This window comes from Microcebus murinus, chromosome X (genome assembly GCF_040939455.1).
Source record: "Microcebus murinus isolate Inina chromosome X, M.murinus_Inina_mat1.0, whole genome shotgun sequence".
Taxonomy (NCBI): Eukaryota; Metazoa; Chordata; class Mammalia; order Primates; family Cheirogaleidae; genus Microcebus; species Microcebus murinus.
This window is the reverse complement of record NC_134136.1, coordinates 11,627,116-11,650,303: the sequence shown is the minus strand read 5'-3', so window position 1 is coordinate 11,650,303 and position 23,188 is coordinate 11,627,116. Positions and strand designations below refer to the sequence as shown.

The 23,188-nt window shown below is 36.8% G+C and overlaps 1 protein-coding gene, 1 non-coding gene and 1 pseudogene across 5 annotated transcripts in view; all 3 read right to left on the bottom strand.

Moving 5' to 3' along the window:
• The window catches only part of SH3BGRL (SH3 domain binding glutamate rich protein like), an 81,552-nt gene that overhangs the window by 7,232 nt on the left and 51,132 nt on the right, over nt 1-23,188 (bottom strand). For all 4 annotated transcript variants that reach the window (XM_075999475.1, XM_012790331.2, XM_075999477.1 and 1 more), the window contains one exon: nt 6,145-6,330. In XM_075999475.1, the coding sequence (XP_075855590.1) occupies nt 6,145-6,330 (186 nt within the window). The remainder of the gene's footprint in view (nt 1-6,144; nt 6,331-23,188) is intronic.
• On the bottom strand, nt 6,343-12,852 carry LOC142865924 (disks large homolog 3 pseudogene; annotated as a pseudogene).
• Nucleotides 10,843-10,983, bottom strand: LOC142866004 (U4 spliceosomal RNA). The gene has a single exon (XR_012916077.1). It is a non-coding gene; the product is annotated as a U4 spliceosomal RNA (small nuclear RNA).

Sequence of the window (23,188 nt, the reverse complement as noted above, 5' to 3'; positions counted from 1 at the left end):
CCTACTGTCATCCTCTAAGCCACCAAACATTCTCCAAAAGTAACAAATAGACTTGCCTAAATTTGACTGTGACTTATAATCAATAGCAAGCATACATAGAAAACATAGCCATTGTCTATATCTGGCCTTATCTAGATTTTTAAACACACAGAGATAAGCTTGGCATTTTGCCTAATTTATTAGAGTTGAAAAGCACTCATTATTTACTGGCTTCTCTAAAAATTGCCTCACCAACAGGTTACCAATTGCAGGGTCCTTTTCCGAGCACCTTTTTTTTTTTCCAGGCACTTTGAAGATCTGGAGATATAAAGCTTAGAGCTTTTCAAACCATGGGTGACCCTAAAAGTTTGAACCCTACCCAAAGAAATGTCAGACTAGTAATTTTCCTCTTATTTAGAGTTTTTTTTTAAAATACAGCCAGAATTGTATAGAGCCACTGGGATCTCTCCAAAAATCGATTAAAGGCATCTTTTTGTATACTCTAGAGGTTGACAAAGGAATAAATCCTCAACAATAAGCATATATGTGTAGGCTCCTATACTCTTTTGAGTTCACTATTCAAAAGTGGAACTAACTGGATCCTAACACTTATTCCATACTGAGACACATGACTGATAAGAGATACTCAAGGTAAACAAACCATATATATCATATCTACACTCAACCACTTGGAAGTAACCTCAGAATACTAGTTAAAAGAATCCAGTAGTCACAGAGAAGGTATTTCTTACTATCATCAAAGTAACAGAAACAACTCATGTTAGTCTTTAGATTCATGTGAAAGAAAGCAAGTCTTCATCCAGACTGAAGTCTGATGATATGATGCTATGTAGGGGACTCTAGTTGCCTCTGTTTCAAGTATTTTGGGGTCAAAGCATATTATCATGTTGGCCCAAAACATAGAAAACATAAACAGTTTGTGAATCTGAGAGAAAAGAACACCAGTTTCTTAATTAAGCCATATTAATTAATTTATTCCACAAATATTTATTGAGTACCTACTATGTGCCAAGCACTACTCTTTATGCAAGGAATATAAGAGTAAACAAAACAGACTGTGACAGAGTCAGCTTCTTCTATAGGAATTCTCTTGAAGAAAAAAAGTAAAGATACTATATTTACATCTCTGGGATTCCAGTAACATTAATCCAGAATGTATTTTACCATATACTGGTATCATATTAATTATCACTTCATGAAAATGAATTTTAGTTCTTCATATACATAACTTCTTTCAGAATGAAGATTACCCCCCAAATTTTGTATCTTCTATAGCAGAGCCTCATATATAAGTAGGGTAGTAGTTTCAGTCAAGTTCCAGTCAGGAAATAAGAACCTAAGGCATAGTTAAGTGGTTCTCAACAGGATGTAATGTTTCCCCTAGGGGATAATCTGGCAGTGTCTATGGAAAATTTTGGTTGTTCACAATTGGAGGTACTATTGGCATCTCATGTGTGGAAGCCAGTGATGTTGCTAAAGATCTTACGATGCACAAGGCAGCCCCCGAAAACAAAGAATTATCCATCTAAGATATCAATTGTGCCAAGGTTGAGAAACCTGAGATAGTTTAATAGAGGTAATTTAATATGGAGACCTAATTACAAAGGGTTAAATAACTGAAAGGCAAACAGGACATGGTGAGACAACCCAGAGATTAGCAACAGTAGGAAGCTCCTACCACAGCTAGAGGGAAAAATAAAGACGGTGATATTATAGAGCCTAGGAGCTGGGACACCTGGTAGAGCTGGTACCACAAGGGAGACACAGCCACTGTCATGGAAACACACAGCCACAGAAACAAGGAAAAGGATATCGTGATTTTCCCCTCCTCCGTTCCTGTAATCTTCCAACCAGTGCCTCCCATTACTGGTCGAACCTAATAGAGGGCAGTTGGCAATGGGGACTGGGAAATGTAATTTGCAGAAAACAGCCCCCTCACAATACAGAACAGAAAACAAGAAAAAAAAAAAGAAGACATTTCTGAGTAAATAGGAAAATGAACAATAGTGTGGTTTAATTAGAGTAGAAGCTTTAGGAGTAAAACAAATTTAGGTTTAAATCCTACTTTCATTACTACTTCCTAGTTGTGTGACCTAGAAAGCTAGTTAGCCACTTCCAGGCCTCAAATTCTTTATCTATAAAATAGTAATAACAATACCTACCTCATAGGATTAGTATGAGAATAGATTATTATAATACACATAAAGCATATAGCACAATTACTGAAAGTGTAATAAGCTTTCTATTAATTATTTCTATGTACTCTTCTTCCCATGACTTGGAAAATGATAAATCTTAACTTTTACTGTTATTAAACTCCCTAACTCAGTGCCTGGCACAAAGCAGGCACTCAATTTAGGTTGGATTCCCTTTTCATTAACAAATATTAATTTGATTATTTGGTTCTCATTACCATTACTTCATTTCCATCTTCCCATTTCTCAGTGATACTTGCCTTATTTCTATAACACACTCCATTTTCCTGCAGTGTGGCTTGCAAAGTAGAAATAAACCAGGTAAATGTGGTTTCTCAAATGTTCCCTTATATTCCAAAATGTGTTTACTTACAAAAGTCAAACAATTGAAATTTCTGCTTCAAGAATAAGAGATTAAGACAACACATGCTTTCTTACATTGTACTAGATGAGGCCTATTTCAGTACCTGAGATTCTGAAATTTGCAGAAATTTCAAATATTATGGCACTGACATTACATCATCTAAAAGAATAGCCTAAGTGCCTTCTGCTTATTTACAGAACATGTCTTTGCACATTGGCCCTATTTGCAGCAATGGGTGAAATCTTCAGGTTCCTCTTTAGAGGTGATAAATTCACTCACAGAGAAAATATTTTCTACCAGTGTACTTTCTCATTTTTATCATATTCCACCCTAGGAAGTTCTGAATTGGCATCTGAAAGGCTTTCTGCCAAAAAGCATCCTTCTCACTCCCATATAAATGTATGATGTAGAAGATTTGAATTGATGCCTCTAAACACATCTGTTAAACTGAGGACTTATTTTCCTTTGGGTAACTATACAATAAAGGGATTGTTGGATCAAATGGTAGGTCTACTTTTAGTTCTTTGAGGTATCTCCATAGTACTTTCCATAGAGGTTGCACTAGTTTGCAGTCTCACCAACAGTGTATAAGTGTTCCTTTTTCTTGGCATCCATCTGTTGTTTGGGACTTTTTGATAAAAGCCATTCTCACAGGAGTTAGGTGATATCTCATTGTGGTTCCGATTTGCAGTTCCCTGATGATTGGAGATGTTGAGCATTTTTTCATATCTTTATTGGCCAATAGTTTATTTTCTTTTGAAAAGCTTCTGTTCATGGCTTTTGCTGACATTTGGGGTTCTTTGATTTATTTCATGCTGATTTTCTTGAGTTCTTTGTAGATTCTGCTTACTAGCCCTTTATTGGAGGTATAGCATGCAAATATTTTCTTCCATTCTATAGGTTGTCTACTTGCTCTATTAATTGTTTCCTTGGCTGTGCAGAGCTTTTTAATTTAATCAGGTCCCATTTATTTATTTTGTTGTTGTTGTCATTGCCTTTGGGGTCTTCTTCATAAATTCTTTCCCTAGTCCAGTATCTATAAGAGTTTTTTCAACATTTTCTTCTTCTAGAATTCTTATAGTTTCATGCCTTAAGTTTAAGTCTGTCATCCATCATGAATTAACTTTTGTTAGTGCTGAGAGGTGTAGATCCTGTTTCAGTAGTCTACATGTAGATATCTAATATTCCCAGTACCATTTAGTGAATAGGGATTCTTTTCTACAGTGTATGTTTTTGTCTGCTTTGTCAAAGATTAGATGGCTATATGAGGAGGGTTTTATATCTGGATTCCCTGTTCTGTTCTATTGGTCTATGTCTCTGTTCTTGTGCCAATCCTATGCTGTTTTGGTCACTATAGCCTTGTAGTGTAGCTTGAAGTCTGGTGAAATGATGCCTCCTGATTTATTCTTTTTGCTTAAGGTTACTTTGGCTATTTGGGGTCTTTTCTGGTTCCATGCAAAGCACAACATTATTTTTTCTAGATCTGGGAAAAATGATGTTGGTATTTTGATGGGGACTGCACTGAATCTGTAAATCACTTCCAGTTGTATAGACATTTTAACAATGTTGATTCTGCCAATCCATGAGCATGATATGTTTTTCCATTTGTTTACATCCTCTGCAGTTTCCTTCCTCAGTGATCATAGTTCTTCCTGTAGAGGTCTTTTACTGCCTTGGTTAAATATATTCCCAGTTATTTTATTTTCTTTGTTGCTATTGTGAAAGGTATTGAGTCTTTGATTTGATTTTCAGCTTGACTGTTACTGGTGTATAGGAATGCTACTGATTTGTGTACATTGATTTTGTAACCTGAGACTTTGCTATATATTTTTTTTATCAATTCCAGGAGTCTCTTGGCAGAATCTTTGGGGTTTCAAGTGTTGCAGCACATTTCACAATTGCAAATATGTGGAATCAACCCAAGTGCCCACCAATACCTGAGTGGATTAATAAAATGTGGTACATGTATACCTTGGAGTACTATTCAGTCGTGAAAAATGGTGAACAACCTAGATGGAATGGGAGAACATATTTCTAAGTGAAGTATCGCAAGAATGGAAAAACAAACACCACGTGTACTCACTATCAAATTGGAACTAATTGATCAACAAGCATGTGTACATGTTAGTAAAACTCAATGGGAATTAAACAGGTGGGAAGGGGGGAGGAAGGGATGTGTAAATTCACACCTGACAGGTACAATGCACACTATCTAAGTGATGGGCACACTTATAACTTTGACTCAAACTGTACAAAAGCAACTTATGAAATCAAAATGTTTGTACTCCCATTATATTCTGAAATTTTAAAAATAAAAATAAATAAATAAACCTGAGAACCTAGCAATACAAACATAAATTTACTCCAAATTTCTATAGCTCTTGCATATATTTTTTGTGTCATGTCATTGCATGTATGTGGTTTCATAAACGTTCTCGCATTATTTCAGGTGTGTATGATTCTTCCCACACCCCATGCCCAACCAATTCCTCAAGAGAAGAGTCTATGTTTTATTTATACTTGGGCCTGCCATGGAACCTAGAATGGCCATAGGCTACAGAAGTTACTTAAATAAACAGTAAATAAAGAATATAAAATGAAGACAATTACTCCATGGTTAAAATGAAGATGATATAAGATGGCACACCTAGAAGTCCCTGACATAAAGGAAAAGCTCAATGTTTTGTTTCCCTCATTCTTTTTTTTTTTTTTTTTTTGAGACAGAGTCTCACTGTGTTGCTGGGGCTAGAGTGCCATGGCATCAGCCTATCTCACAGCAACCTCAAATTCCTGGGCACAGGTGATCCTTCTGCCTCAGTCTCCCAAGTAGCTGGGGCTACAGGTATGTGCCACCATGCCCGGCTAATGTTTTCTATACATTTTTAGTTGTCAGGCTAATTTCTTTCTATTTTTTTAGTAGAGATAGGGGTCTCGCTCTTGCTCAGGCTGGTCTCGAACTCCTGAGCTTAAATGATCCACCCACCTTGGCCTCTCAGAGTGCTAGAATTATAGGAGTGAGCCACCAAGCCCAGCCTCCCTTATTCTTTATATGAGTTTTATTAGCTAACTGAAAATTTTGAGACAATCTACCAATGATACTAAAATATAAGTATTACTAGCTTCAAGGAGAAAATCAGATATTTCTCTTTTTAACTAATTTTAATCTAAATAATTAAAGCATCTGACTTCTTTTCAGAGGCTTTTCTTTGGACACAATAAAAACACAATTTCTCTGGTTGGAAACAAGATGAAAAACTGTAAAGTCAACTATATAGCCAAGGTCTGTATTTGTACATTTCCAGTTAGTTTTGTGTATGTGGCTGACACAATTTCTCTGGTTGTAAACAAGATGAAAAACTGTAAAGTCAACTATATAGCCAAGGTCTGTATTTGTACATTTCCAGTTAGTTTTGTGTATGTGGCTGACACATCCATTTGCCTCCTAGTAGAAGGCAAAATACTCCAGCTGCTTAGTGGTTGCAGAGGGAAAATGACTGTAAGCAGATTTGGAGGTGGGGATGAAATAAATAGGATGGACTTGGGGCAATTTATTTCAATAAATAAGAATTAAAATTGTTTCCTTACCCCACGGTACTGGCTTTCATTGAAAATCTGAGGTGGCAGGGGATACCCTGTGGCTGGTCGACTGTTTTCAGGTACATTTTCTCTCATCCACTTCCGATTCTCTTCATTTGCTGCAATATCTTTTTCTTCAAATCCTATTTTGTTGGCTTCTAAGAAACCAAGCACATCTTGCTGTTTCTTCTTAATCTAGGACCCAAATGACAAGAAATCATACTGCTTAGCAAACAGCTTTTGTTGTTTTTAATTTTCAAATTCAATAAAGTGTTTATGAACTAGTATAAATTAATTCAGATGTGGAACAAAATTTGTGGTTTCTTTGAGAAGATAGGTGATTTTTCCCTCTTTTTTATTGTCTTGTTAATGAAGTCTCACAAATGAGTCAAGGAGCTTTTAGCCGACAGGTCCTTCTATCAAGCCAACTTTCTTTTTTACCATTGAAAATTCCCATTTTCAACAATGCAGATGCCAGGCTAGTTGACGCTATCAATAACCTAAATAAGTTACTTAAATAAACAGTAAATAAAGAATATAAAATGAAGACAATTACTCCATGGTTAAAATGAAGATGATATAAGATGGCACACTTAGAAGTTAAAGTAATGCAGTTAACTCAAAATTGTGGGTAGTGGGAAGCTATATTTTCTTCTGATTATCTACAAGCCTGTCTTAATCTCATCTCTGATTGAAATTCTTTCCAAACAACCCAAGTTTGCTTTCAATCTTAACAAGCATTGTATAGTCAATGAAAATTAATCTTTTCTTGAGGAATCACACAAGGTTCAGAGTCACTTAAGTCTCAAGTTTCATTGTTCAGAACAAAAACTGAATAAGAAGATATAAGACCTAAGCCTGTCTGTACACTATGTTTGGAATGTATGGGTACCACTTGTTAGCTCTTAACATGTGCAATAAGGTATCTTTCAGGTGTATCTGTGCTACTTCAACTAGATTAACAGAAATAGCATATTTATTTTGTCTTCTCATCATACCTAGCATAGAGTTTTAAAAATAGTAAAAGTAATATTCCTTAGTTAGGTTTCTCCTCTGATATACATTTCTTTTAGAATCTGAATTCACACATCTATGGTAATTTACCCATATTTAAAAGCGTACTTTAATATTTCTGAGCTGCAGGAGCACAATTAGAAAGTTTTTTCATAGAGTCATACTAAAAAGACACATGGGGCAGATGCACCAAAAAATAAAATAAAAAGAAGCAGTCCTGACAATGAGAATGAAAATGCAAAATAAGAAACTCATATACAGTCAGGCCCCCTCTAGGTTTACACCCCACTCCCCCTCCACACAAGCATGCATGCACAGAGGTTGTATTTTTATCCTTCTATGTTGTTTGTGATTGTGGGTAATTTTCTCCCTCATCACATAACTGCAGGAAAAACAATTTCAATTTCTCACAATAGAAACTAGAATTTTTAAAGGCTATTCAGATCAGAGTACTGAATGCCTGCTTTAAAGATCAGTTATAATCGAGCAAAATTTGCTATAAGGTAATTTTTCTAATGGGGATTCTAGTTCTGCATTGGCTTATAAAATCAAACTTTCATTCCTAAATATAACATATACCTTCTTTTGATTTTTGAGGAAAAGCAATATAAAAGTCAATGAAAAGGAGTGTCTACCAGACTAATGGACTTGATGGAAGATTCAATTAAATCAGTGATTTTAAATCTCCATTATACAGTCGGGGGTTCAATCAATGTGAAATGTATCAAGTAATTTGTTGATTATTAGCATATTTATAAATTTTAATAGATACGAAGATGTCTCATTAATATGATACTTTCAGGAACCTAGCATCCTATCAGATTTTTTGAATGAGTAAAGAGTTAATGTTATAGCTAACACGCTAAGAACTATACATGACTCTGTCAGAATGTCATCAGTCATGTTTGCGTGAGCACACAAAAAGCAGAGGACTTTTAGGATAAATGACTCCTTGAAGTCTTTTCCACCTTATTGAATGCTTACTATGTTGAGAACACCATTCACTGTGCTGAATTAAGGTGGTGGCCAGGCCTGGTACCTTTGAGCATGATAGTATACCTTCACTGAAGTTACCACCCTCAAGCTATCAACTCTGGACCACAAGCCTTTCTCCCATGCTCTAAGATTGCTTAGTGACAAGTATATATATGCCTCCTAGAGTGTTCTATATCTCTGTAAGGTTGAGCAGAATGGGCCATATTCATACCTTAGTAATGGGTTCTGCTATGTCAAATATGAACATCTTTTCAGCTCTGAATCTTCAGGGAATGTAACAAAAAAAAATGTTTCCTGACTTGATCATATCTGTAAGTCCAAGATTTCACATATTAACTTTTATTTTCAAGAAATTATATTTTATATTGTCGACGAAAAAAAAAAGCCAAATTTGCAAAATAATTTTAAAGAGATTTATTTTGAGCCAAATTTGAGGACTATGACCCGGAGCCACTGCTAAGAGGCCTTGGGCAAGTGGACTCGCTGTGGCTGGGTTATAGTTTGGTTTTTATACATTTTAGAGACAAGGGTTATGGGTAAAGCCATTAATCAATGTGTGGGAGGTATACATTGGTTTGGCCCAAAAAGGAGGGCCATCTTGAAGCGAGGGCTTACAGGTTATAGGTGGGTTTAAAGATTCTTTAGATTGTAATTGGCTAAAGACATGAAGCTTTGTCTAAAGAGGTGGAATGTTTTAACATAAACTGTTTACTAGAGGTAAGCCACCATTTGTTGCAAATAGAAGGCCTGCAGGTTTGTCTTGCATACCCTCAGGCCTGTTAATGGGTTACAAAGGAAGTCTCTAAGAAGGGAGGGGGGCATGATAAGGCCTGTCTGACCTCTCTCTTTTTGGCAGGCAACTTTGCCCTTGAATATTCTTCTGGCCATGAGGGGGTCCATTTAGTCAGCTGGTAGGGGTTGAGGATTTTAATTTACAATATATAAAGAATTATAGCATTTCTTATATGACTACAGGCACATGTTCACTATAACACACCATAACAAGGGGGCATACAGTAATACTAATTTCTGTAATAGGACTTAAAATAGAGACACAGTAAACAGTGAATAGATGTGACTGGAAACCATATATCACCAGAACAAATAGGAATGGGTGCTACAAGGATTCATCAAGGAATAAAATTTAAATCTCCTACAGAAAGAAAATGACTTTGGAGCAAGAAGGTTACTGATAATCTTTTTAGCACATAAATGTATTTATTTACAAGTGGACAATGACACTGCCCAGGAATTTAAATCAATATTTTTCCAAGAGTAAACCACATCCCTCATCTCTACCCAAAGAATGCCAAGTCACTTCTGCCCACATGTCAGGGATTTGAGATTTGGGGTATTCTTTCCCCTGAAGACACACAGCAGGGCCATTGAACAATTGTTGCCTGGAGGAAACAGTTGCCTTCCAACAAGCCTCAATAAGCTTCTTGTCTAACATGCCAAGGGGCGTTTCTTTTAAAGAAAGGAGACTGACAAGGTTTCTGCTGTAGTGAATGTTTCAAATTCCAAAGAAAAAACAAAATTTCACTAATGATACTGCAAGTAGGAAAACAAGAGATCTTTTTCATAAAAGAAAGTAACAACCTATCATAAAATATTTTGATCATGGTGGGGATTTTGCTTTGTTTTATAATCAACCTTTGTTGTATTTTCTTTACTGGCCCTTAATGAACACTGACAGAAGTCCTCACTACAAAGCACTAAAATCTAAAATTATTGTCATAAATTGCACTTGGTAGTTATTCAACAATTATTTCTTGGGTGCCTCATAAGTGGTACCCAAAGCACTTTCCTAAGTTCTCTAGAGCACCTAAAGAAAAACTGTGATCCCTTCCCAATATTACAATCTAGTGGGAAGGGTTAGACATAGATATATTTAAAAGTTCAATTACAACAGGGTATTTATGTATTTAGTTATTTCACGTGGAGCATCATTAGCCATTCTTTCTCTTTCTGTACACAGAACTGACTGCACCTCAGCGCAGCAGATGCTTTCAAGTATCAAGAGTCTCCAATTCTCTCTCCCCTCCTTTCTTTCAGGCCTCAGGCTGACCCCTCCTAGAGAAAACCTCTCAAGACAATGACCAAATGTGAGTGCCCTTAGTGCAGCACTTACTACCATTTTCAATCCCTTCCCAACCAGCTGAGATAGAAGATGTCATCTGATTGGAATATGAAAACGAAAGCATTTCTCTAATAACATAGTACCATTGATGAAGTCTCCATAGATTTTGTAGTTCAAATGTGTGTGAATATATATATATATGAGTGTATAATATATATAATTTCTATATATTTATATAAATTACATATATATCTCTCTATATAAATAAGATACTTTCTGTTGCCATTATGTTGTGCTGTTCAGAGCTGCAAGATAGCAGTATAGATAGGTAGAAATGTCCAGGAACATCTCATCATGTGGTGCTTTTACCTCACTTCACAAGCTGTGCAGTTTGTCTTTCCATCAGTCCTCCATTCTTTGCTTCTGCTTGGATTTTATGAAACCAATGGCTTTGATGAATTTGCACCTGTGCTAGTGCTTGGGAAACGACCATGCAGGAATGAGCACAGCCACATGGTAAGTGAGATGGCATCATCCCTCAAAATAAACTAAAACAAAATGAAAATTAAAAAAAAAAAAAACACGACTAGAAAACTCAGATTTTTTTGTTCGTTCAGTCTCTGTAGAGACTGTCAAAAATTTCCCATGCTGACTATATTTCAAGTCCTCATGGTGGGGTATTGAGCAAAGTTTTCAATTAGCAATAATCTAGCCTCAGATAAGCCACATTGGCTACAATATTGCCACTGCACAAAGCTTAAAACTCAATTTTTTTTACATATCTAAAAAAGGGGACAAGAACAGCAGCATTTGTTCTCCCCATGGGGACAGGAATGAAGAGGGAGGAGGGAAGAGGGACTTGATTTCTTCTGTTCACAAGGGAATGGCTGGAGAGGATTCTTCAGTTTTTCAGGAGATGGGACCCAAATGTAGTGTCCAGTCTGGTCCTCAATGATTTGTTTGATTTTGTTATAAATATTTTCCGGTGAGTCACCCTGTACAATGGCTGTAAAGTATTCCCCAAACTCTTACTCCAGTTTCATGGCTTTGTCATAGATCTTATTCTCTTGTTTGTATGTCTGTCATTGGTTCATTTCCATAAGGGCTTCAGTGGACTTGGGCTTGATGAAAACGGCAAGAGTGTAAATGTAAAGCTGTGCTTGCTGCAGTCTCTTGATGGCATTGCCAGAAACATCTAAGATGCAATGCTTGCCCCTCTCTGCAACTCTTCACACTGACTGGATGCTGGTCCCATAGAGATTATCATTGAATTGGCCTGCCTCAATGAAATTGATTTCCTAGATATGCTTCTCCATTTTTTCTCAGAACACCACAAAGTGGTAGTTTTGTCCATTCACCTCATTATCATGGTGAGGCTCGGTAGTATGTGGCACACAGGATCCAGGAACCCAGAGATTAGGTCATCATTGACTCAGTCCTTCATTGGGCCCAGGATGATCACGGGCCTTGCATAGTGTAATTTATTGCCATGTCACCTGCTCATATGACAAAATAGCATCCTCTTGTCCCTTGGAACTGCTTTTGCTGTCAATGGTGTTGGATGTCGCTCCCTGTTGTATGCTGCTTTCATGGACCATGTTTTCTTTGCTCTTGTAAAATGGAAATTTTTGAGAGAGATGGAAACTCTTTTTACATTTTGTTATGATCAATCTGTTAGACTCAATCATCCCCATCCTGGCATGAAACTTCATGGTTTTAAATCAAGCTCGCTCTTTTTTCCACCCTTTTCTAACTGGGGCACACACTGATCTGCTCATTTTCTCCATGTGGTGTCAGCAGCCTTGTCTGCCACCACTCATCATCAGATACATTTATGACATGCAGAATATCACCAGAAGAGAAGCTGAGCCCCTGGCTTGGCAGGCAGCTGTCCCAAGTCTGATCATAATCAAACAGGGCACTGAAATACAAGGATCTCTTTCTTCTCACTGGTTTGGAGGGACCCAGACCCATAGCTCATGCTTCTATTCATCATTTGTTCTTGTAAGTTATGTATCTTTGACTCAAAGTGACTGTACTCTGGTGCTGGGTTGGAGTCCAGGTCTAGTGCTGAGAAAGTGCCAGCTTGGGCCAGTCCCTCTGTCCCATGTGGGAAACTACGGACATACAACAGGGTATTTAAATAGGAAGCTAAGACAACAATAAAGGTGAGAAGAATCAAGTGAATGACAAAGCTAATGAGAGAAGAGAGAATAAGCACTTACTGCTATTATTAATGCTACCTAAACTAAGCACAATAAGGACTACACAAATGCTACATTTTCCATCCATCTATATTACATGTAATCTATAGTTTGGGTAAAAGGAAGATGTGCTTAGTAAAGTTTAATATAACTGGCCATCCGTTAAAACTGAGCTCACAAAAGTGACAGCATGTTGTACTTGAACATTAAAAGTACAGTATTACAAAATAAACTTGGAAACTTTTAAAATGCATGCTCAAAATTTCTCCTACTAAATTATACACATAATTGAAATCTATAAAAGAATAAATAATTGTGTGGATGTGTATTTTGCCTTTCTAAAGCAAGTTATAATTTGTGACCCAGTCAACTTTCTCAGGAGAAATTCATATATATATAAATATATATATTTATATATATATATAAAATGTATATACACATACATATATATATAATGTGTGTGTGTGTGTGTATATATATATATATATATATATATATATATATATATATATATTTGCTCCAGTTGGTTCTGTTTATTTCAAGTGTTGCCCTAGGAAGGGCATTCCTACACTGCTGGTGGGACTGCAAACTGGTTCAGCCTCTGTGGAAAGCAATATGGAGATATCTTAAAGCAATACAAGTAGATCTATCATTTGATCCAGAAATTCCATTACTGGGTATCTACCCAAAAGAACAAATGACACTCTACAAATGGAACACCTGCACTCGAATGTTTACAGCAGCACAATTCACAATCGCAAAGTTGTGGAAACAACCCAGGTGCCCATCAATACATGAGTGGATTAATAAAATGTGGTATATGTATATCATGGAGTACTATTCAGCTTTAAGAAACAATGGTGATATAGCACCTCTTGAATTTTCCTTGCTGATTTTCCTGCGTTCTAAATAAATTCTAGTTATCAGCCCTTTATCAGTTGTGTAGCTTATGAAAATTTTCTCACATTCTGTGGGTTGTCTGTTTGCTCTCTTGACAGTTTCTTTGGCTGTGAGGAAGCTTTTTAATTTGATCAGGTCCCATTTATTTATTTTTGTTACTGCTGTGATTGCCTTTGGGGTCTTCTTCATAAATTCTTTGCCCAAGCCAATGTCTAGAAGAGTATTTCCAATGTTTTCCTCTAGAATTCTAATAGTTTCAGCCCTAAGGTTCAAGATTTTTACCCAGCGTGAGTTGATTCTTGTGAGAGGTGAAAGGTGTGGGTCCTGTTTCAGTCTTTTACATGTGGCTATCTAGTTTTCCCAGCACCATTTATTGAATAAGGATTCTTTTCCCCAGTGTATGTTTTTGTCTGCTTTGTCGAAGATTAGTTGGCTATATGAGGATGGTTTTATATCTGGGTTCTTGGTTCTGTTCCACTGGTCAATGTCCCTGTTTTTGTGCCAGTAACAAGCTGTTTTAATTACTATAGCTTTGTAGTATAGTTTGAAATCTGGTAAATTGATACCTCCTATTTTGTTTTAAATGAATGCTGTCTTGAGGTCCTTAAGCCATTGGCTTCCTATTGCTCAATCTTAGGACACAACCACAGCAAGTGACACTTGTTCTTAGTTTGTCTGTTTTGCAATATTTTCATAAGTGGTTCTGTCACAATCAACTATGTAAACCCTATAATTCATATCTCTTTACCAAGAAGTAACAAGTCTGGGTTAAGGTGACTAATAAGAAGTTTGTTATCCATCTCCCACCTCTACCACTGGCTCCTTGGAGTTCTCCTGGCAGATGTTCCAAGATGTGGCAGCATGAGAACACAATCTAAGGCTTGCTATTTTAGTGCTGATAAAACAAAAAAAAAGTTCTACTGTTACTGTTTTCCTTTTTAATTGCACTTCTACTGCAATCATGTCTGAAGTACCATTTCCAAAGAGATGTTAAGGCCTAAGTAATTTCAAAAACAGATTCTAACGTGAAAAGAGAAGAAAGTAGGTCTTTAAAGGATTCTTAAAAAGAGTTATGTCTTCAGGTGGTCACAGTGAGGAAAACACAGTTATGCCTTGTTTCTGGGTTAAAAAGGCTCTTCTTCACTGTGAAATATCAGTTCTGAATAACTTAGTCTATTCAGCCTTTTCTTATTTGTAGCTTCTTCCCTGTCCATACTTCTTCCTAGAGTCAGAAGGAACTTTAGTCTGTCTCCCATTTCTTCAGAGATAGATTTATGTGTATAACCAGGGGAGGCTGTGAATTATAGAACACTGGGAGTACCATCCTACCCTAAATGCAATTGTTCCTGATGCCTGAAACTCTACCATCACTGACTCACTACTTTAATCTTCACAGAAAGGATAGACGGTATGCATATTTGAAGTGGAGAGAAGCAGAGAAGCAGGCAAGGAAGAAAACAAAGTTTCTCTGTCTTAGGATTTTGCCTACAGAACAATGCAGCCTATGCCTCTCCTTTGTCAAGAGATCAGTCACTTAATAGTTTTAGGTGGGCAAAGTGAGTATGGAAGATACAATTTTTGTACTTTAAATTTATAAAGAAACAGATAAGAAACTTCAAAGATATCAGACCCTTCCCATTTTTTTTTGTTTTTCTTAATAAGCAATGTATCTATCACTTAAAATAAAACTGCCCAATAACCTTTTCAAAGACCAAAATGATCTCATTACAATGAACTGCTCTTAAAAGAAGCAACAAGCTTTAACTAAGTCAGTAGCAAGTCCCTCTGAAATTCCTTCTGACTCTGGAAAACAGTATTGACAGAGAAAAGTTCTAGGTAATAAAGAGATAGATACATGAGATTATTCAGAACTGATATTTCATTTAGTTAAGAAAAGCCTTTTTAATCCAGAAAATGAGCGTGGCTGCAGTTTCACTTCTTACAGGTGAACATAATCTCCACAGTCTTATCAAATGTATATGCCAAGAGAGTTGTTAACAGATTAATAAATGATAGACATAAATTTGGCCAAAGGAATAAATCCACAGAATTGAAACATGTACAATAATCAAACTTCAACACTGGTTCCTGGTGGCCAGTTCCAATCGCTCCCTTCCCCTACCACTAAATTTACAAGTTTCTGCATAATGAGGCTCTGCTCCATCTACCTTTCTAAAAATAAGCAGCCCCCCTCTCTCCACTAGATCAAATCAGGCTGCCTTTATTCTTCCTTAAACATGTCATGCCCAAAATCTCAGTGCTTTTTCTCACTTTGTTTCCTTTATCTGCAAGTATCCCCTCTCTATACTCATATCATTGAAACCTATTCATCTAGGTCCAATCTCTTTGTGAAGCCATCTGTGGCTACTCCATCCCTTCCTTATGACCTCTTGCAGTCTGTATCACCCAGTTTGGTGTTTAATCAAAGAGTACCAATGTTTGTTAATCATTTCACATGTCAGAGTTGCATCTCTTCAGTTAGTTGATAAGCCAATTGGAGGTAGGGGCCATGCCTTTTGTTTCTGTCTTCCCATACAGTGCTCCCCACAGGGCTGGAGACAAAGTAGATACTCAATACAGATTGATTTCAAAATTTTATTTTAAATTCACCAAAATGTTTACTTTTAGTTTTTCTTATTTTAATAAACTTTAATTTTGGAATAATTTTAGATTTATAGAAAAATTGCAAATATAATACAGAGAATTTTCATTTATCCTTTACTCAGTTTCCCCTATGGTTAACATCTTATCTCACAGTGCTACATTCATTGCATCTTAGAAATCAACATTGGTACAATACTACTAACTAAACTCCAGCCTATTTGGATTTCACCAGCTTTTCTATTAATACTAATGTCCTGGCCGGGCCCGGTGGCTCACGCCTGTAATCCTAGCACTCTGGGAGGCCGAGGCGGGCGGATTGCTCAAGGTCAGGAGTTCAAAACCAGCCTGAGCAAGACCCCGTCTCTACCATAAAAATAGAAAGAAATTAATTGGCCAACTAATATATATAATATAAAAATCAGCCGGGCATGGTGGCGCATGCCTGTAGTCCCAGCTACTCGGGAGGCTGAGGCAGGAGGATCGCTTGAGCCCAGGAGTTTGAGGTTGCTGTGAGCTAGGCTGAAGCCAGGGCACTCACTCTAGCCTAGGCAAGAAAGCGAGACTCTGTCTCAAAAAAAAAAAAAAAAAAAAATACTAATGTCCTTTTTCCTGTTCCTTTCCAGGATGTCACGTTATATTTAATTATCATGTCTCCTTAATCTCCTCTGGTCTGTGACAGTGCCTCACAGTTTTCTTGTTTCCCATGACCTTAACAGTTTTGAGGCATACTGTTTTATACAATGCCTCTCGAGTCAAGTTTGTCTGATGTTTTTCTGATGGTTGGACTAGAGTTATGTATTGGATATTTAGGATGACTATAACAAAGAGAAGTATCTTTCTCATCGTGTCATCTTAGAGGGCATATGATAGCAACAAGACTTTTTTTTTTTTTTTTTGGAGGCAGGGTCTCGCTCTGTTGCCCAGGCTGGAGTGCAGTGGCATCATCACAGCTTACTCCAACCTCAAACTCCTGGGTTCAACTGTTCAACGGATTCTCCTTGCCTCAGCCTCCTGAGTAGCTGGGACTACAGGCACACACCACCATGCCTGGTTAATTTTTTGTTTATTTATTTATTTTTGTGACGACGGGGTCTTGCTATTGCCGAGGCTGGTCTTGAACTCCCAAGCATCAAGCGATCCTCCCGCCTCGGCTTCCCAAAGTGCTAGGATTGAAGGTAAGAGCCACCGCGCCTGGCCCAACATGACTTATTGATGATATTAACCTTGATTACTTAGATAAGGTACTGTCTGTCAGAGTTCTCCACTGTTTTTTCCCTTTCCACACTGTACATTTGGAAGTCAATAAATCCCACTATTCAAGCAGTCAACGTGCTTTTTTTTTTTTTTTTTTGAGACAGAGTCTCACTTTGTTGCCCAGGCTAGAGTGAGTGCCATGGCGTCAGCCTAGCTCACAGCAACCTCAAACTCCTGGGCTCGAGTGATCCTTCTGCCTCAGCCTCCCAGGTAGCTGGGACTACAGGCATGCGCCACCATGCCCGGCTAATTTTTTATATATATATCAGTTGGCCAATTAATTTCTTTCTATTTATAGTAGAGACGGGGTCTCGCTCTTGCTCAGGCTGGTTTTGAACTCCTGACCTTGAGCAATCCGCCCGCCTCGGCCTCCCAAGAGCTAGGATTAGAGGCGTGAGCCACAGCGCCCGGCCTGCTTTTTTAAAAATTCCTACTGCATACTGGGAATCTGGCAATAGTTTCTAGAGTTGCTAGAAAGTTTGAGAAAAGTCAGATAGCTATAATCAGCAACCTATAAGAGCTTATTCAAAAGCAGTCTTGGAAGCTGTCTGGGCTGCATTTTTCATAGTTCAACTGTTATTTGGAAACATTACTTCAAACGAAATTCCCTGGATTAAACGTCTCGTGTCAAATTAGATTGATGGGTTATCCAAAATATATTAGAGAAAATTCCATTTATTAGTCAGGTTTAGTTAGGTTTTAGTCACTTTTTTCAGTGTCAGATTATTTCTGCCACCTCTGAAGTACTAATCCATGTGGAATGTACAGTATGCCTACATACATTCCTTTTACTAGGGATTGAATACAAGGAGATATTGTTAATGAGTACTGTTTGCACACAGATCCTTGTCCATCCCCAATGAGCAAAAGAAGTCCTTATTCCCCAAAATACCATTTGGACATCCTAGAACAATGCTGGTCAGAAGATAGAGTCCTCGAAAGTCTCCAGATCCCAACAGAATACCTCAATGCTAGCATATTCCATGGTAGGGAAGACAGCAACTGCTCTAATCAAAGCACAGGGGATTGAAGCTCAATTTTTTTTACAAGATTTAAAGCTCTGGCTTCACAGAAGATGTGGACCTATACAGCATAGAGAGACACTTTGGGGTATCAGAAGGTGCTCAGTAATAATTTCCAAATTCATGAGAATTTCAAGTTGTGGCTATGGTCTGGAAAGAATGGGAGATACACTGTCTTCTTATCATTCATGTGGATAAGAGCTACCTTTTGTAGAAGGCAGCTATAATGGGTGGGTGCTTTACTCATATTATTTCATTTAATATTCATAATAGTCCTGATAAGGTAGATATTACCTCTGTTTTACAGATTAGAATGCTGAGCCTTAAAAAGGTTAAGTAAACTTACCCAAAGTCACAGAGTGAGTGAGTGGCAGGGTGGGAATTCCAACTTAGATGTCCCTAACTCCAAATTATAAGTTTGTTCCACTATATTTCCCTGTCTAGCCTCATAATATTTTGTATGGATTTTTTTCTTAAGAGATTTTTATATAAGCCCTATAACATTTTACAAAGAATATCACTTTTGAAGTGTTATTGCTATATAATTTAATTCTAACTTCTACTTATGAGACTATGATTTTGCTCCCTTTATAATCAAAATTAGTATATACACAATTTAATCACTCTCTACATCATTATCAACAAAAATGAATGGAATACCCAATTCCAATGTTAGCATCCTCTGCTATTAGGAAAGGATCAGTGTTTGAACCCCACCTAGTGATGTTAAGGGCTACCATTTAGTCAAGTATGTAGTTACTGAGTACAAGACCAATGTTCTTACCCTGATAGGAGTAAAAATAAAATAAAATAAAATAAGGATATTAGTTATGTTCTCAAGGAATTTATAAATTGTAATTATAGGATTATAAATTCCATACTAGCAGATAATTTAAATGATGGAATCTAACCATTCTTTAATCAAAGTCTGGCCTCTTTCTGCTACAGGGAAGTGGGATTAGAGCTGGGCTAATAAGAAGAAACAGTGGGACACAGATCCTACTTCAGAGTGTGCTAGCAATAGGCTGCAGAATTCTATATGTATCAAGTCCATCTCTGCATTATACCACATATAATCTCACTGTAAAATATAATATAATAATTATTATTTATTAAGTGCTTCCTATGGGTCAGGTACTGTGCTAAACTCTTTACATGGTTATTTTATTTTAATTCTTACAGTAATCTTATGAGGCAGCTGCTATTTTTTTCATTACATATACACAAAGAAACTAATGCTCAGATGGATTAAGGAATTTGCTCCAATTCACACTTGCCCAAGTTCTGTCAGAGTAAAAAGCACTATTTAAACACTAAGCATACCGAATAACAAAATAATGTACTGCCATATATTTTGTCTCATGCTAATTAGATGAATATCAACTTAATGAAGGCTACTTGAGCACGGATATGGCTCATAATACTTTGGTATCATATTTAATTCCAAATCTTGGCCTAAGGTGAGAACAAGAAGACCTGTTGATTATTTTAAGGGTTTTATACACAGAGTAAGTTTTCTTAGATGATCCTTCTGTCCTTTCCCACTCTGCAGTTCTGTTATAATGAAACATGCCAGAAGCATGTGAAGAAGCAGTGATTCATATAAATTACAATGACTTTACCAAAAAAAGGTGTATCTCCATTTGAAACTGTTTTCATGTATTTGGACAAATAAAGTGTGAAATTAAGAACATTCCAAAGTGCTTCCACGGTTGCTATAGAAAATGAGTGCTAAGAGGGAAATAGGTGCTTTAGGCTATTTTGGCAGCTTTGGGAGTACCCTTAAAGCAAAAGTCTTCCATAAAACAAAGCACACTAAGTTATAAGCAAGTACCAAAGCTAAATATTTGTAACAAGTGCTAGTCTAATATATGTGGACCTTCTGATCCAAAAATTTCAGACTAAGGTTGCACTAGGAATTAAAAAATAAACAAACCAATTCATTCCAGCCCCCACTTCCCTGTCCTAATCACTATTATCAACCCAGTACAACGAGTTCCTGAATAAATTTTATTCCTCTTTAAAACTCTGTCATTATAGAATCAAGGGAATTCGATTGGTTATAAGGATCATCAAGACCCATAAATGATAGTGATTTTATAGTCAGTAAAAATGTTCTTCAACTCACCACCTTCTCTAAAGAACAAATTCTGGCACTAAGGAAATTTAATTAGGCAATCTATGTCCTAAAGCCACACTTCCTGTAACTGCTACAGGGCTTCTAATTCTGGTCAGACAGATTCTACAGTCAGCCTCCCCATATAAGGATAAGCAAAAACACGCGAATCTTCAAACAGGCTGATGTGAGGTCACAGGGTAGGCACATGAGAACCAAATATGGTTAGCTAAATTCTCCAGCTCACAACAAATACTTTTTTTAAAAAGACTATAACCACCAAATCCAAACTATCAGTTCCTGAATCACGAGAAAAGTAATAAGCAATTAATCTATTTGTATTAGTGTTAACTGGATGACAGATAAAAGCCAGTCTATGTTACCTCTTCTTTTTAGTTCTTTTCCTTTTCTACTGCACGAGAAGCTACTGTGAGATGTGCTGCTAAATTACATACATCCAACAGCAGAGTATTGCATCTGAATACATAAATTAGTCAAATCTACCCCTGTATAGAAGGAAATACAGATTTCCCAAGTGCTCCATGAGAATAGCCTCTGCCTCATTGTAGGGAAGGCATAGTCCCGCATTGTGACCAGGAAAAAATATTAATAGACATGACATTGTTTGGTATGAAGGATAAGTCCTGAATGGATCTATGTCCTCTATTTGAACTCCAGGACCATGACCATGAAGAGAAGATAATTCCCCCTACTTCTTCTACCAAAACCCCTGCATTAAGGGCAAGTAAAGGTTGTGTCCTGATTTCCAGTGATTACAGAGTTGCTATTAGCATTATCATATGCCTTGGCAATTTTGAAGGCTGTCAATTCAGTCAAAGTGAAATAAAATCTGAAGCATATTCATAACATGCACCAAGAGTCATGGAAACGTTTTGTGTTCCTTGATCTAGTAATGTCACTTCTGGATTCCTAATTTAAGTAAATAATTCAAAAGAGGGCAGAATTATATGCCTGAAGAGATTATGCAACATTTTGTTGTGTCTTGTTCTAGTTGTTGATCTGTTTGTTTGTTTTCAGTAGTGAGGGATATGCCGGCATATCCAACCATTCGGACATGGTTAAGTAAATGTTCAGTGGTGTGGCCAATTGGCAGAATGCTATGAGAACACATAAACTGACCATTGTACATTATGAAGCAACAAGGAAAAATATTTACCATATCGAAAGTGAAAAAGGAAGTCTAGAAAATAACACATTTTCTCAGCTGTGAAAAGGAGAAGTGTGTATATTTTTAAAGATTAACAGGAATTCAAACACAATTATTATGACTGCTTTAGATAGCAGGAATGAGTACTTAGCACCTTGATCAAGAGACCAAATGAGTTATATTAGAATCATGAGATTATGGGGATTTTACTCCCACACTTTTCCAATGGTGTTATATTGTTTTATATAATTTTTAAAAATCAATTCATATATATTGAGCTTTTACTAGAGGCAGCATTGTATAAGCAAAAAGACCATAGACTGTGGAACCTGCGGCAGATGTACTCTAATGTGGCCCCTCCATGTTCCCCATCTCCTGGTGCTTACTCCCTTGTATAATCTCCTCCCCTTGAGTATCAATAGGACCTGTTATTTGCTTCCAACCAATAGAATATGGCAAAGGTGATGAGATGTCACTCTAATGATGATATGTTACACAAGGCATTTTCTAGAAGACTTGATATGTTTATGTAAGGCTTTTTCTAGAAAACTTACACTAGAGTTGATCTCTACTTTGCTGACTGTGAAGAATCAAGTTACCATCAGTTCTACATCCTCAAGGAAATGAATTCCTCCATTAGCCATATAAGCTTGGAAATGGATTCTTCCATAGTGGAGCCTTCAGATGAGAAGTCAGTCCTAACTTTGTAGTCTTATAGAGAACTCAGTTAAGCTATGCCAGGACTCCTGACTTGTAGACACTGTTATATAATAAATGTGTGTTTTTTAAACAACTACATTGGTAATACTTTGTTATATACCACATAAAATACATAACCTGACTGACTTGCATTTAAATCTCAGATCCTCCACTTATCTGTGTGAATGAGCAACTTGATTAACCTCTCTGAATCTCAAATTCCTCATCTGTTAGTTGAAAGTAATACCTACCTCTCAGAATCGTTGCACAGAAAATTATGAATAAGAGAAGCAATATGCCTATTTTATTGCACTGCCTACCATAAAATAAGACAAATTGTTAACTATAAGCTCTCTCATGGCATCATGTTATCCAGTGCCTACTATCACATCTGGCACATAGCAAGTGTTCCATAAATATGCAATGAATGAATAAATAAATGAAAATAAGTTCTCAAAGACTGGTAGACACTATTTTAAATATATATGAGGAACTGTATATATACACAGAATTGAGAGATAATCCCTGCCCTCAAGCTATTAAAAATAATGAATAACACCATAGTGCATTAACCGTAATACAGTAAAGACTTTCTGGGGCAGTATGATAGTGAAGGTATATAGATGCAGAACCAGATTTTGGAATCAAACATAAGAAAATTGTATCTGTAAATTCAATATAATCTTTCCTAAGCTGCTATTAATATCAGTAGAAACTACATATAAGGATGATAAGGTGTTTACATAAAGCAATGTAGTTGCTAGATAGTCACTATAAGGCAAGTGGTTTGTAATTGCTGGGCTGATGGTTGAGCATTTGTGAAGCCTTGTGAATTTCCTCACTCGTATTATGGGGCTCTGAGAGACAAGATGAGCTGCTTAGTACACCCAGTAATGTTTGAAGGAACCATTAGGAGACTAAGTTTTGAAACTTAGTAAGACATAACAATTTATTGCATTATAGTAAAACTTCAAAAGTATTGTGCTCAGAAAAAAA